Genomic DNA, 13,334 nt, shown 5'->3' with positions numbered 1-13,334 from the left:
GATTTTTAGAGTCAAAAAAGTGACATTTACACATGAAGTCATGATAACTTGCCCAAATGATATTATAAGACAGATATTGAGGAAGAAAATAAATGAGCCCCCTATTCCAGACATCTTCTTAAATCCTTAAATATTCTTAATTCTTAGATATTCCTTACTGTATCTATTTGTTATTGATAAACAAACATTTTATTTCTTGTCTGATCTGCAATGATAATCTGATTGTAAATGGATAATAGTTTTGGGGTTTTTTTTTAATTTTAACTTGCATTTTAATCTGTAGAAATGCTAAATAATTAATAAAACTGAACATTCTGCAGTAGAGTCAACCTGAAGTCAAACTTCAGGTCTTTGTATATACTGAGTGTCTGGATGTGTATTTACATATTTATATATATGTGAGTGTTGGATCACAACAAACCCAGTTGGTTCTATGATTCTAAAATGAGCTTTGTTTGAATTATTGAATCTTGAGGAAAAAAGTTCCATTAAATAACATAAATCAAATCCCCAGAAGTACAGATTGTAGTCTGGAATACATGTAACATTTTAACAACTTATTTTAAATATATATAGGTGTTGGCCTTGTTATTTCTGGTTATATGAATACATACATAAATGTCTATACTGCTATATACAAACCTTTCTTTTTTCTTTTTTTTTCTTTTTTTTTTTTCTTTCTGTTTTTGTTCTAAATTACTTTTGCATTTCAGGCATGACTTTTACTTTGCAAATATTCTGTGCTATGGACATTTTGATTTATATAGACCTGAATGTTAAGTGTGTGGTTTTAAATATATTCTTAGAGTACAGCTGGGATAAAGAATGACAATGAAGGACAGGACAGGAATTCAGAATTGTTTTGATAAATAGAAATCCCTGTCAGGAATGGATTTATCCCTCAGGAATGTTATAGGTAAAGTTTATTCTGCCTTATGGCCTGGTGATGGACTACATGACCTTTCAAATTCTCCTCCAGCCCTATTTTATGATTCTGAGATCAATTAATCTTGGCATTTGAGAGATTCTGCATATAGACTATAGATGGTTCTAATGCTCTTACTTTTAAAAAGTTGTGGGTTTATTTTTTTTTTTAATTTTCTTTTTTTGCACTTGAAACACTCTTGCTACCTCTGAAATGTATTATTATTATTTGAAGACCAAAAACAAAGGATATGGGTTTCATTCTGCTGTTCAGCAAATAGCCTAAAACTGGATTTTATGAGAGGTTACAAGGCTATAAATTACTGCTCTGTCACATAAAGATATCTGAAGTTTTATATGCTGTTGATCCAAAGTTATTCCCATTAGTGGTAATAACTAGGAGATAATTCACTTCATTTGGATAATGAAATCCTGGTTCTCAAAGCAGTTTTTGGAACATTCAGCCAGGAATCAGATTATTCTTTACAGCCTGTTAAAGTCATGGCAAGGTGGTCTTCAGCTTGCAAGTGCAATTTGTTCTCACAAATAGGTAATCCTGTTAAAATATTGTCAGGTTAATCAAAATTGATTTGTGTGTGCTAAACCCAGTGAATGCTAATCAAGTATCGGGTTAGGGAGCTTTAGCAGCAGTTTTAAGTCTCTGATACTTTCCCATTACTCCTGGATGGAATGACTCACTGGATTTGTGGGAGCATTTTGATGCCTGAACACCTTTCCAAGGCTGGAGACAAATGTACTTACAGACTAAAGCATCTCCTTCAGAAAGAGATGTTAAAACACCTGACAGTGGGGATCCCTGTTTGTTACAGCTTATGTGCAATAACTGTTCTCCAGACAACCTGAGTGCTTTGTGCTTTTGGCACTGTTATCTGTAACTGTCCTACCATTTTTTACAAACAATGGTTAAAAGTGACTTTAAGATTGCAATTTTAGAGTATAAGTGGTGTATCTGTTTTGGTTTTTTTTAAGAAAATGCATTTAGAACTTCTGTACTTTACATTTGAAACATATTTCTGTGTAATTTTTAATTTGCTAGAAGCTATAGTGATTTTTTAAAAATAAGTATGTGCTTATCAATATGGGGTCTATAGGAAATTAAAACGACAAAGAACAAAAACTTCCTTTTCCCAAAGCCAGCAGGAGCTTTGCACTCTGCTCACACCCTTAAAAACTTACAACATCTTATTTTCTTTCAACAGAAAGCTTTTCTTTACAGACTATGGGAATGCTGCCAAGGTGGAGAGATGTGACATGGATGGAATGAACAGGACGTGGATAGTAGACTCGAAAATTGAACAGCCAACTGCTCTGGCACTAGACCTCATCAATAAATATGTGTACTGGCTTGACATATATCTGGAGAGTGTGGAAGTTGTTGACTATCAGGGGAGAAGGAGGCAAACAATAACTAAAGGCAGACAAGTAGGTATTTATTTGCAAATCACTAAAAACTAATTATATCAATAACAGAATGCACAAATTGCTAGCAGCTACCAGGATTTCATAATTTTTAAAAACATTTTAGTTCAGATATGTTGGAATTTAAAATATTTAACATACTTTGGTTTATCTGCAATTTAGCAATTTTACATCCTATGAATCTTTCCATCAGTGTCTCATTAACAATGCACCCTGTAAGTCACCATTGTTAAAGACTTCAGGAGGGAAAATCAGGGGTGGAAAGGTGCAGGGAGATAAATCATTAATGACAAGATGTCCTTACCCACTCAGGAAGGAGAGACTAACAGGAACAATAATGTGAAATAGTACAGCAAAAGCTGTTCATCCATTCAGACTAATCTGGATGCCTTTAAATCTTATTTTTGTTGATGGCAATGACGCTTTTCACAGCTGATGTTGATGCTCAGAGGCAAAAATACAAACTCTGAGACTGTGAGTCTTTGAGGAGGAGTATTTCAATCCATTAGCCTGGAGAGTGGAAGAGTTCTCTGGCTGTTGTGATTCTTATGTGCACCCAGGGAAAATCAGCAAAGACCAAACTGCTCTGGTCACTGCTTGGACTGCCAGGGCTGGAGTGGACAGCAAGTTTGCATCTATTTCTGCCTGAGTTTAAACAAGGACATGTAAAAATAAAGGACATTTTACCTGTCCTTCTGTCATTCATTGCTTCCAAGTAATCAGTGTTCATGAAGATGCAACTGGTTGGACTGTTAACTCAAAGCAGTCTAAGTGGTGGTTTGGCAAACACCTTCCTATTTTTGCCAATCTATCCCCAGTCTTTAACCAGTTCTGGAACAAGAGGTCTTGCAAACTTTCTTTTGTTTTTTTGTTTGATTGATTGTTTGTTTATTTGTTTGTTTGTTTTGTTTCATTTTGTTTTCAACTAATATTTTGGAATAGATACTTAAAAAGCTAAAATGATTCTCAGAATCCATTAACAAATACTATTACAGGCTTTTAACTCAGCTATATTTGTGTCATAGGAGAGATGCTTGTTCTTCTTCTTGCTGAAATTTAGATGCAAAAGAGAATACTTTATCAAATTCAGAGGGATTCTTCTCAAAACCAGCTAAAAAATTAGATTTCTCTATTTATATGGGTGAAGGGTATTGAAAAGTCTGGCGTCTCACTGGTGTCACAAACAGTAACAATTGTCTTTCCTCTCAAATGAAGATTTGGTAATTTCAGTGTGTTTTGTGCTGCATATGCCATGATCTAGAATGACTGTTTCTCCAAATTACTCCTCATTAGTCCAAGGAAAAAGCAGATCACAAAACTTTTCCCAAGAATTTTTAGGGACTAAAGTTTATTATGTAAGTACAAACATATCAAAGACGTGCTTTCCAAACAAAACTGGATTCTGTGATTGACACCCTGTGTGGTTTCAGAGGATAAACCAGTAATGTTTTAATTCATGCACAGGATTGCCAGAAAGCTTCTTGACGTGTAAAAACCCAACAAATTAGAAAATAAACACAAATAATTAGATCATTATAAAATGCATTGCTAAAAGAGCCACACAGCTTTAATAGTTCCAATAAAGAAAATCTCTCATGGGAGTTAAATCATAAAGATTTAAACTGACTTCAAATGGGAATAGGGAAGAAAGATTTGTAACTTAGGGGAGAATTCCACAGTTTGGTACAGATGTGTCTTTATTTTCAAGGCTGTTTTCTTTTCCATCTTACTACAATTGCACTGAATTTCTATTGGGTCTTCTCAAACACTTACAATGACGTCAATTATATTCCTTTTTCTGGGTGAAGACAGAATACAATGGCAAGATTTGGCCAACTGGTATAATTTCCAGAATGACTGAAATACTTGAAGCACAACAGGAGTTTTTGGTTGGGTTGGTTTTTGGTGATGTATGTCTGAATTTGTGAGTGTATGAGATATGTCAATACTTTGTGGTGAGCAACTGAATGATTAAAGTAAGAAGATATTCAATCAGTGGATATCTGAACATCTGCCAAAAATTCTCTTTAATTTTTTTAATTTTCAGAATTGCCAGTGAGATATTTTACATTTTCTAAATCCATAAATCAAGCCTCTAAATTATTGAACACTTTGGTTTGAGCTGTGACTGTCTAACTACCAGTTATTAGGTAATTTTTAATCAATGTGCCCAGACACATCAGAGATTATCACAATTTTAGAATTCACTTTTTGATAAACAAGCACTACCAAGTGACCACCATCATATTCAAAGACACCAACACAAATGGAGCACAGAAGAGCTGATTATTTATTTTTATTTTTTATGTACTCAAGAAAATATTCAACAGGTATATCTTGCACCACTTGCCCTGCTTTGCTAATAAAATAATTTTTAAAAGTGGATCAATTGCATACATGAACTGTGTTTTGAATTTCTAAGTTTGCTATATTTATTAGTTTATAATTGTTAATTTATTTTAGTTACTATTAGTTAATGATCATTAGCTAATATTAATGTAGGTGTTACACTTAAATAATGTAGATTTTAATTTTAATTTACAAACAGAGAAACTGGGGAATTTGTAGAGTAAATTAATTTAGATTGCTAAATAATTTGAATTTTCTACCTTTCTTGTACAAAGATTTTCTGATTATAAATTTCAGACTACAAGAATGTGAACTATACTTTTTATGCAATTTGTATTTATTATCTACAAATATTGAGAAAACCTTTTGTACAGTTTGAATACTTTTCACAGTAGTGTTTGATGTTTACAACTCATAGATATACCTAAAATATTGAGCTAAAATAATGATACCATTTGTTTCTTTTCCAGATTAGGCATCTCTGTGGTTTGGCAGTATTTGAAAACTATCTATATACATTTAATTCAGATAACCTCAGCATTTTACGAATAAACAGGTACAATGGCACTGATGTTCAGGCTCTTGCTAGGCTGGACAATGCTAAAGAGATCCGTGTGTACCAGAAAAGACCTCAAGCAGCAGGTAAGATCAAATTTCCTCTCTCTAGAAAACACAAAAGCAGACAGTAAGTGCTTGTGCAGTTAAAACGGTCCTACCAGAAAAAAGTATCTGAGGGTGGAATGAAAATTTGTCCTTGTGAACTTTCTGTTCCCTGAGCTGCCCAGTTTCCTGTGTGGTTGTTCCACTTTTCATGTGCCTCTAAGCTCCAGTCTTACCTTAGAATTCAGTTTGGAGAAGTTGCTCTGTACTCTGAGAATTTAACACCATCAGAATTGTTGGATGTCCGGTGTTGTCCACATGCTTTGGGTCTCAGACCTCAGAGATTCCTGATGTCTCTGGGCTTGCTTTCTGACCCCACACCTCAGGTGAGCTCCTGCCAAAAAGTCACAGAGGTGTGGGCAGCCAACAGACCTGGAGAGAGGGAAATGCCGACAGGGTTTCCTTGCTTTGTGTGAATGTCAGCTTTGAAATCTTTATTTTCATCTATAAAGAAAAAAATTCTTCTTTTTATCTCAGAATTTTTTGGTAGAACAACATTTTCTGAGGTCTGTAGTCCTGTATGACTGTAATCTGTTCACATCATTTCTGTATGCAGAACATCAGTGGGAGTTCTGGGAACTTTGTGCAAAGATAGCAAGATCCAAAATGTTTACCACGACGCTTTATGAGAATTTTTTTTGGCATGACTGATGACAATAAATCGTTGCCATGACTGCTTAGACAGAAAAGCCAACACATCAATTCTCAATGTCGATGTTTCTAAACAGAATGGCTGCTTCTGAAGAAGTTTCTGAAGTGGGAACAAACTCTAAATTGATGTAGAGTGGGTGAACTAATTTTCACCCTGGAGCTGAGGGCATTGATTTGCAGATGTCAATGTCTGAAGGAGGCTGCAAAGACTCTTTCTTTGCTATTATCATCCCTCTTGTACTCCTGAGGGAGTCAGAGAGGTTGAGTAGAGGAGAGACATGAGCACAGTGTAATCTTTTATTACATCCTGTGATTACTCCACTACTCCTTTTGTTTTGAATGGACATGTTTGTTGCTTGTCAAATTTCTCTGTAAAAGCTGTCTCAGCTTGGTGGAGTTTCTGTACTACCTTTAACCTTATCGACCCTAAACCACTTGATTGCTTTTTTGTTAAAAAAAAAGAAAACCTGAAAAGCTTGAGGTAAAGTAGGAAGAACAGAACATTTTTTTAGTTAGAATTCTCTTTTCTGTTTTAAGCCAGTTTAGTAAATGTAAGATAGCCTGGTAGATTTTGTTTTCTCAGCATATTGTCTTAAACAGTTTTTTAAAAAAATAATTAGGCTCTTAATATAGAACCATGCACTTGGAAATATGGAATCAAGAGAAATGAATTCTTTGGCTTCTTCAGCTGGATTTATATCCCATCTATACAAATCTGCACCCCATCCTTGGAAGTGTTCAGGGCCGTGTTGGATGAGGTTTGGAACATCCTGGTCTAGTGGAAGGTGTCCCTGCCAATGGCAGGGGTTTGGAATAAGATGGGCTTTAAGGTCCCTTCCAATCCAAACCATTCTGTGATTCCATTAATATGGAAATATTCTGCATGGCTTGTTCTGTTCTTCAGTTTCAGCACATGTACCTGCCCAGAAAGGTGTTGTCTAATGGAGTTGAAGGAATATCAGACTGTGTGGGCAGAATACAACCTAGCACCCTGTGAGGCAGGGTGCTGGTAGCAGTCCCATTCCATGGTGGCTGCATCCTTCTGCAGTGACAGATGTGGTTCTGTTGGAGCAGTGCTCCTTCCCTCTGAAGGTCCACTGATGATGTGGAAAGATGCAGTTTTTCTCTGGGATCCAGTGGAAAAAGGCTACCTTGGTGTTTAAATCTCAGATTTTTATCTAGGTAGGAAATGTTTGGCTCCTCACCCTGGCTGGAGCATCTCCCAATGGGATGATGGAATTTTATCAGTCATGCACTGGGACTCAGTGGCCCATTAACAGAAGATATCTCCTGGAGGAAGGATGGGTTGTGAAAAAGATAAAGAACACTGCCCACCTGGTTTTGACAGATACCCCATTAGCAGAAGATATCTCCCACAGAGATAAGGATCACTGCCCCGCCTGGTCTCAGCAGAAGGGATAGAATACAAACTTTTGGTCACATCCTGTATTGCAACCTAAGACACTCAGCAGTTATTTTCTATGGAAAGGTTTATTGTGACACAAATCCCCTTTTATTTATATTTTTTCTGTGTCTAACCTTGCTCCATGCTGAAGCATGTCGTTGTCTTTGTTTCAATGGCTCTGAGCCGTGTTTTCCCCTCGCCATAGCCAGAAGCCACGCGTGTGAAGCGGATCCACACGGGATGCCCGGGGGATGCTCCCACATCTGCCTGCTCAGCAGCAGCTACAAAGCACGGACCTGTCGCTGCAGGACTGGCTTCATCCTGGGGAGTGATGGCAGGTCATGCAAAAGTATGTTATTGGAATCAGAGAGTCTGACAGGAATAATCCAGGGGATGGTTCTGGGTGTTCTCTAGCAAATCACATGGGCTGCTTTGGGGGAAAGTTTGTTTGTAGCATGTACCTGATGCTTTGTTCAAATGCTCCTTCCATTCCCCTAAAATTATTTGATTTGGCTTAGTTCACAGGACTGACAGGTTAAACCTGGGATGCTGAAAAATACTGAAAATTATCACAAGCTTTACATTAATCAGTAATGTAAAGTTGAGTAAAATGAGTAAAATGAGTAAAATTAATAAAATGAGTAAAATGTAAAATGAGTACCAACCTCATTCTCACAGCACACAGATACTGGAATGCTGCTTAATAGTTTGTCACATCCAATTTCCACCCATGCAATCAACTTAGAGCACAAAAGCAGAGCACTAATGTGAACAAGTCAAGGTTTTTCTCAGAATACTTTGTGAAAGCAAATGTGATTGGTGTAGCTGTGGTTAACCTAACATTACAGGTACACAATCTGTTAGTCACCTACAGCCAACAGGAGTTCTGGGGAATGCCAGAATGTTGCCTGTTTCTTCAGTCAAACCGTGTTGATTTAGTTCAGATTAAAGACATCCAGTTAGATACTCTGATGAATGCTGGTAGATGGATTTATTTGACCTCAGTCAAACCTGATGCAGTTTTCACTGACAATTCTATCAAAAAACCCTGAGAAGCAGCAGGAGAAGTATATAGAGAATCTTAAGAGGTATATTGATAGTATTAAGCCTCTAAGGATAGCTATAAGTATCTTTAAGAAAAGAAAATCACTTTACTAAGCTTCAGTTATTTGTAATCAACTTGCTTATTTAAATTGAAAAAGTCTTAGAAATATAAACTATTGATATCCGTGTTTTCTACTTCAGTTGGAAAGAACAGAGTATGTTGATTTGTTGTATTCCTTTCAACTTGAAAGAATTTTTTTTTTTTTTTAATCTTTTGATGCTGAGAAACTTAAGATGGGAAAAAATTGTTTTGTATAGGCTGGGGTTCATTGTGTTTTTAGATTTTATGATTACTTCAGTCATGATCTATATTCCCTTGATAGATCCCAATGAATTGTAAAATTAAATATCTACAGAGCTATATATGTCCACTTCACAGCAGATGTAAAGTTATTGTGTGATTTACAACTGCTTTTTCAGTGTGAGCTTTTACACCAAAAAATAATTAGATGTAAGCAGCTCTCATTGAAGTAACTTGTATTTTGTTGTATTTTGAATAAGGTAGTGTAATTGACTAGATTTTTTTTTTTTTTTTAAATCTAGATACCTTCAGAATATATGAAAGTTTAATTTTTGGTATTGAATAAGGCTCCTGCTCCCCACTAATTATGCCAGTTAATTAAACAGAAACATTATGCATTGTGAAGAAGATTAGGCTGCATCAGTTGTTTATGTTTGTAATCTTTCTTTTGCAGGACCAAAGAATGAATTGTTTCTTTTTTATGGGAAGGGACGGCCAGGAATAATCCGGGGAATGGACCTGAATACCAAAATATCTGATGAGTACATGATCCCCATAGAGAACCTGGTCAATCCTCGTGCTCTGGACTTCCATGCTGAAACCAATTACATTTATTTTGCTGATACCACCAGTTTCCTAATTGGACGACAGAAAATTGATGGCACAGAGCGAGAAACAATCCTCAAAGACGGTAGGTGACGCTCAGTGATGGTGACATTCAGGGATGCTCACTACCGAGAAGTTAAACTGACATTTGCAGAAAATTTAAAGAGTTTTTTTGGATCCACTGTGGAAAACAGACACAAATCTGACCTTGGATCGATTTGGAAATACTTTTTACAGCTTCCTGTTTGGTTGCCTTTTTTTATTTTTTTCCTGACGGCAGAAATGTAAAGTTTGGTTAAGTCACTCTGTTATGAATTCATACTTTCTCCATTTAAGCTTATATCCACTGATGAGTAATTCCTACGTCTCCACTTTGTCCTTCTAGCACCTGGGTATTTATTGAGCCATCCCAAATCCTTGCAGACTTTATAAGACTTCTTCACTTCAACCTGCTTCACACTGTGGATTCTGGAGCTTGTTCAAGTAGTTTGGCAGAATGAGACTGTCTGTAGTGCTTGAAAACTCGTTAGGAAAAAGGCATTGTCTTTGCTGGTGCATTTTCCATTGTGTATGTGGAAGCAACAGTTAGACCTAAACATTTATTAGAACCTTAATTAAGATGCTTGTAACATTTATTATAGCAATGAGAGAAAATGCCAGCAAGTCTTTAGTTTCCACATTTCCCACTACACTGAATCTCCCTGGTCTAGAATCATATCTCATCATACCAAATGTTGTTGGAGTGAAAAAAGCTCCCAGTTTGTCATTTGGTATTTTGTTTTCCTTCTCTGAAATACTGCTTCAGCAGGAGGTAGCAACTGCCTCAGCTGAAATTCATTCTACAGTAATTATTTTCTGGTCCTCAATCTAAGAAGGAGCATAAATATTCAGCTTATCCTTCAGAGAGCTTAATATCTTTACTTGTGAATGGAAGCTCAGGACAGTGAAAGTAACTAAAATACCATTGTTTTAGCAGGGGGATGTTCATTCCCTGTCATTCATAATGCATGTTTTAATCCACATTCTGAAGAGCCATCTCCTCTGTGCAGTGATATGATGCTCTTTTAGTGTAAGGTCTCTCCTCAGAGTCTGCATAAAGATCCCTTCAGCAGCAGTTGCAAGGAATAGTGACAGGCTCTTTACCCTGCTCTGGTGAATGGTTAATAAAGGGCATTTGTCTCAGAAAATAATAAATACTCAGCTGTCAGTCTGGTAATTCTTCATTTCACTGCCAGTATGGGAATGGATAATATACATCTCACATCTTCCATTGCTGACTTTCCTTTGCTAACTGTGCATTTAATTTAACAATGAAGTCATTCAGATTTGGAGTAGAGAAATATGTAAATTAAAACATTATAAAGGAGCAGCAAGGACCATCCCAGCTGAAAGGTGTCAAACAGGTTGGGGTCAGACACGTTGGGATTGGTCTACTCAAGCATAAATAAACTTTGTATTCCAAACCAGAAAATTGGTGATACTGCTGTAAATAATGTTCAAGTGCAGTGTCTACTCTTTATAAGTACAACATAGAAAAAATATTAATGCAATACCAAAAGAGCTGTGGATTGCCTGATGATTTATTATTGGTGATGCTACTGTTTGCAAAGACCAAAACTATGTCACTGTCATTCTCCCTTTCCTTTTTTCCCCAGGAGCTTACATTGTTAGTTCTAACTTGATGTAGTTTCATAACTTTAAAGTATATTTAAAGAACATTTGTTAATGTATTTTTCATGATTTAAAAAATTAATATGGCCTCGAGCCATAACGCCTCAGCTTTTATTCTTGTCAACTCTCACAAACCCAGCAGGGACAGATTAAATCGTTCCTTGGTGGAAAGCTACTCCAGAAAATCAGGTGTGTCAGGAGGTGGTTTGATATTTGCTCTGAACAGTGTGCTGCTAAGGGCTTCTAGCTGTGGTAGGTGCCACTTCTGAGATTAGAAGTTGCCTTTTTTTGGTGACTATCATTTTTTTTTTTGCGAATGTATAGGCTTGTTCAGACAGCATTGCAACTCAGATAATTACAGTTTGCCTACATGAGAGCCTGATCCTCCAGCTGGTGGCTGGGAATTGAGATCACTGAGCACCTCACTCTGCTGGAGTTTGATTTCCCAGATAGTTTCAGCTGTGATTTTTGTTTCTTCACTTTGGGCAGCGAACTGCTGGGTAGTGTTGATAACAATTTGACAGCCCCCAGCACAGCCCAGCTTAGAGCTGGTGGCACAGCTGCAGTGGTACTGTACTTCCACCAGCAACAAAAATTACAATTAACCTTTCAAGCTTGCATGTAAAATCAGTCTTTTACATTAAAAATTGGGAAAAAACCCCAGACATTTTTAAATGGATCTAAATTCTGTTCAGTCAATGTAACATGAACACAAGCTCAGTGCTTTTACTTGTCTTTGTACCCCTAATTTTTTTTTTTTTTTGGAGGGGTTGTTGTGGGTCTAGAAGTCTTATAATATTTACTTGTAAATATTAGTCAAGATGTTCAATCTGTTACTTAAACAAGGGCAAAGTCTGTAAAGCTCTTTGGAAGCTGTTTACATGGTTGATATGTACAAGAATTCTTTTCCCACCTGGTTTTATGTTAATCTAGCATTTTAGGCACTAGTTATTACACATGATATTGATGAGCTTGGCCAATCTGTACCAAATTACATGTTGTGCCTGTTATCTGTTCCACACTGAAAACCAGTGTGGCAAACTGCTGCCTCTAGAACTGCTTTTAAAAAGCTCACAGCTACATTCAATGTGTCTGGAGCTCTCATATAAGTGTTGGCAATAAAATTCTGATGGAAATTCCAGAATTACAAATGTTAACTTTTCAATTAGCAAGTGAAGAATGATCACAAGAGTATTTTTTTGCCTCATCCCTTTTATACTGAAAGGGCTTTACTGCAGAAGGACTGAATTACTGCAGTCAAAATGAGACAACAATGGCAGAATTTTTGGCCATTGTTTTCTTCCTGTGAAAACTTGATGTGAAACCCATTTGCAAAGTAATTAATGTATTTAAAGCCTTTAGATAGTGAAATGAAAGTGAATTTGTAATTAGAACTCCACAAAAACAATGAAAAATATATCTGTAGATATATATTAGTGCTGTAGAATTCTCCTCTAAAAACAAACAAAACAAAATGAATCTTTCTGTTGTATTTAGTGTCTAGTTACCGTGAGGGTTTTTTGGCTTAGATTGTATTGAGTTTAGAATCACATTTAGCCCAAAATTCCTGAAGAAGGCAAGGTAACTCAGAGACAGCATTGTGTGAAGCAGAATAGACTTTGAGTTAAACTCTTGTAAATTTTAGGAGGTCTCCAACATTCTAATCTAACAGTTTTGCTGCTGATACCAATACAGCCCACATTTGGACTCATTTGACTCCCAAAGAAGCAAAAAATCAGCAAAATATTTTCCTTAAAAAGATGAACTTATTAATATAAAAATATGTTTTTATCTTCAGTAGATAAGGGAAAAAAAGCAATTGAAAAAATATGACATGGATATCATATATAATAAATAGTGACTATGAGTACATCTAGAAGAGAAATAGTATTAATCTCTTACTACTGTTCCCTCTGTCTCAACAGATCTTGATAATGTGGAAGGCATAGCAGTGGACTGGATTGGAAATAATCTGTACTGGACCAATGATGGCCACAGGAAAACAATTGCTGTTGCCAGATTGGAAAAAGCTGCTCAGAGCAGGAAAACTCTGTTGGAGGGGGACATGTCCCACCCTAGAGGAATTGTTGTGGATCCTGTCAATGGGTATGAAGCAAACTGATTTTTCTTTAATGATTGTAGCATAAATATGGGACTGAATTTGCTCAGGATGAGGTTTGTAGAGTCATGAAGCAGTCTGCGATCCTTCAGGAGTCAGAGATATCTGTAATTCCTGCACAACCTTCAGATGAATTGGTATGCCTGTCACTGTTGAGTGTCTGT

At 36.4% G+C, this 13,334-nt stretch overlaps 1 protein-coding gene across 1 annotated transcript in view; it reads left to right on the top strand.

The window, feature by feature from the left end:
• The window catches only part of LOC116998804 (low-density lipoprotein receptor-related protein 1B-like), a 535,307-nt gene that overhangs the window by 402,452 nt on the left and 119,521 nt on the right, over positions 1 to 13,334 (top strand). The window contains exons 8-12 of the mRNA XM_033064919.2: positions 2,145 to 2,367; positions 5,184 to 5,355; positions 7,635 to 7,778; positions 9,229 to 9,465; positions 12,977 to 13,157. Of these exons, the coding sequence (XP_032920810.1) occupies positions 2,145 to 2,367; positions 5,184 to 5,355; positions 7,635 to 7,778; positions 9,229 to 9,465; positions 12,977 to 13,157 (957 nt within the window). The remainder of the gene's footprint in view (positions 1 to 2,144; positions 2,368 to 5,183; positions 5,356 to 7,634; positions 7,779 to 9,228; positions 9,466 to 12,976; positions 13,158 to 13,334) is intronic.

Source organism: Catharus ustulatus, chromosome 7 (genome assembly GCF_009819885.2).
Source record: "Catharus ustulatus isolate bCatUst1 chromosome 7, bCatUst1.pri.v2, whole genome shotgun sequence".
NCBI lineage: Eukaryota > Metazoa > Chordata > Aves > Passeriformes > Turdidae > Catharus > Catharus ustulatus.
The sequence above is the reverse complement of the archived record's forward strand: the minus strand, read 5'-3'. Positions and strand labels throughout refer to the sequence as shown.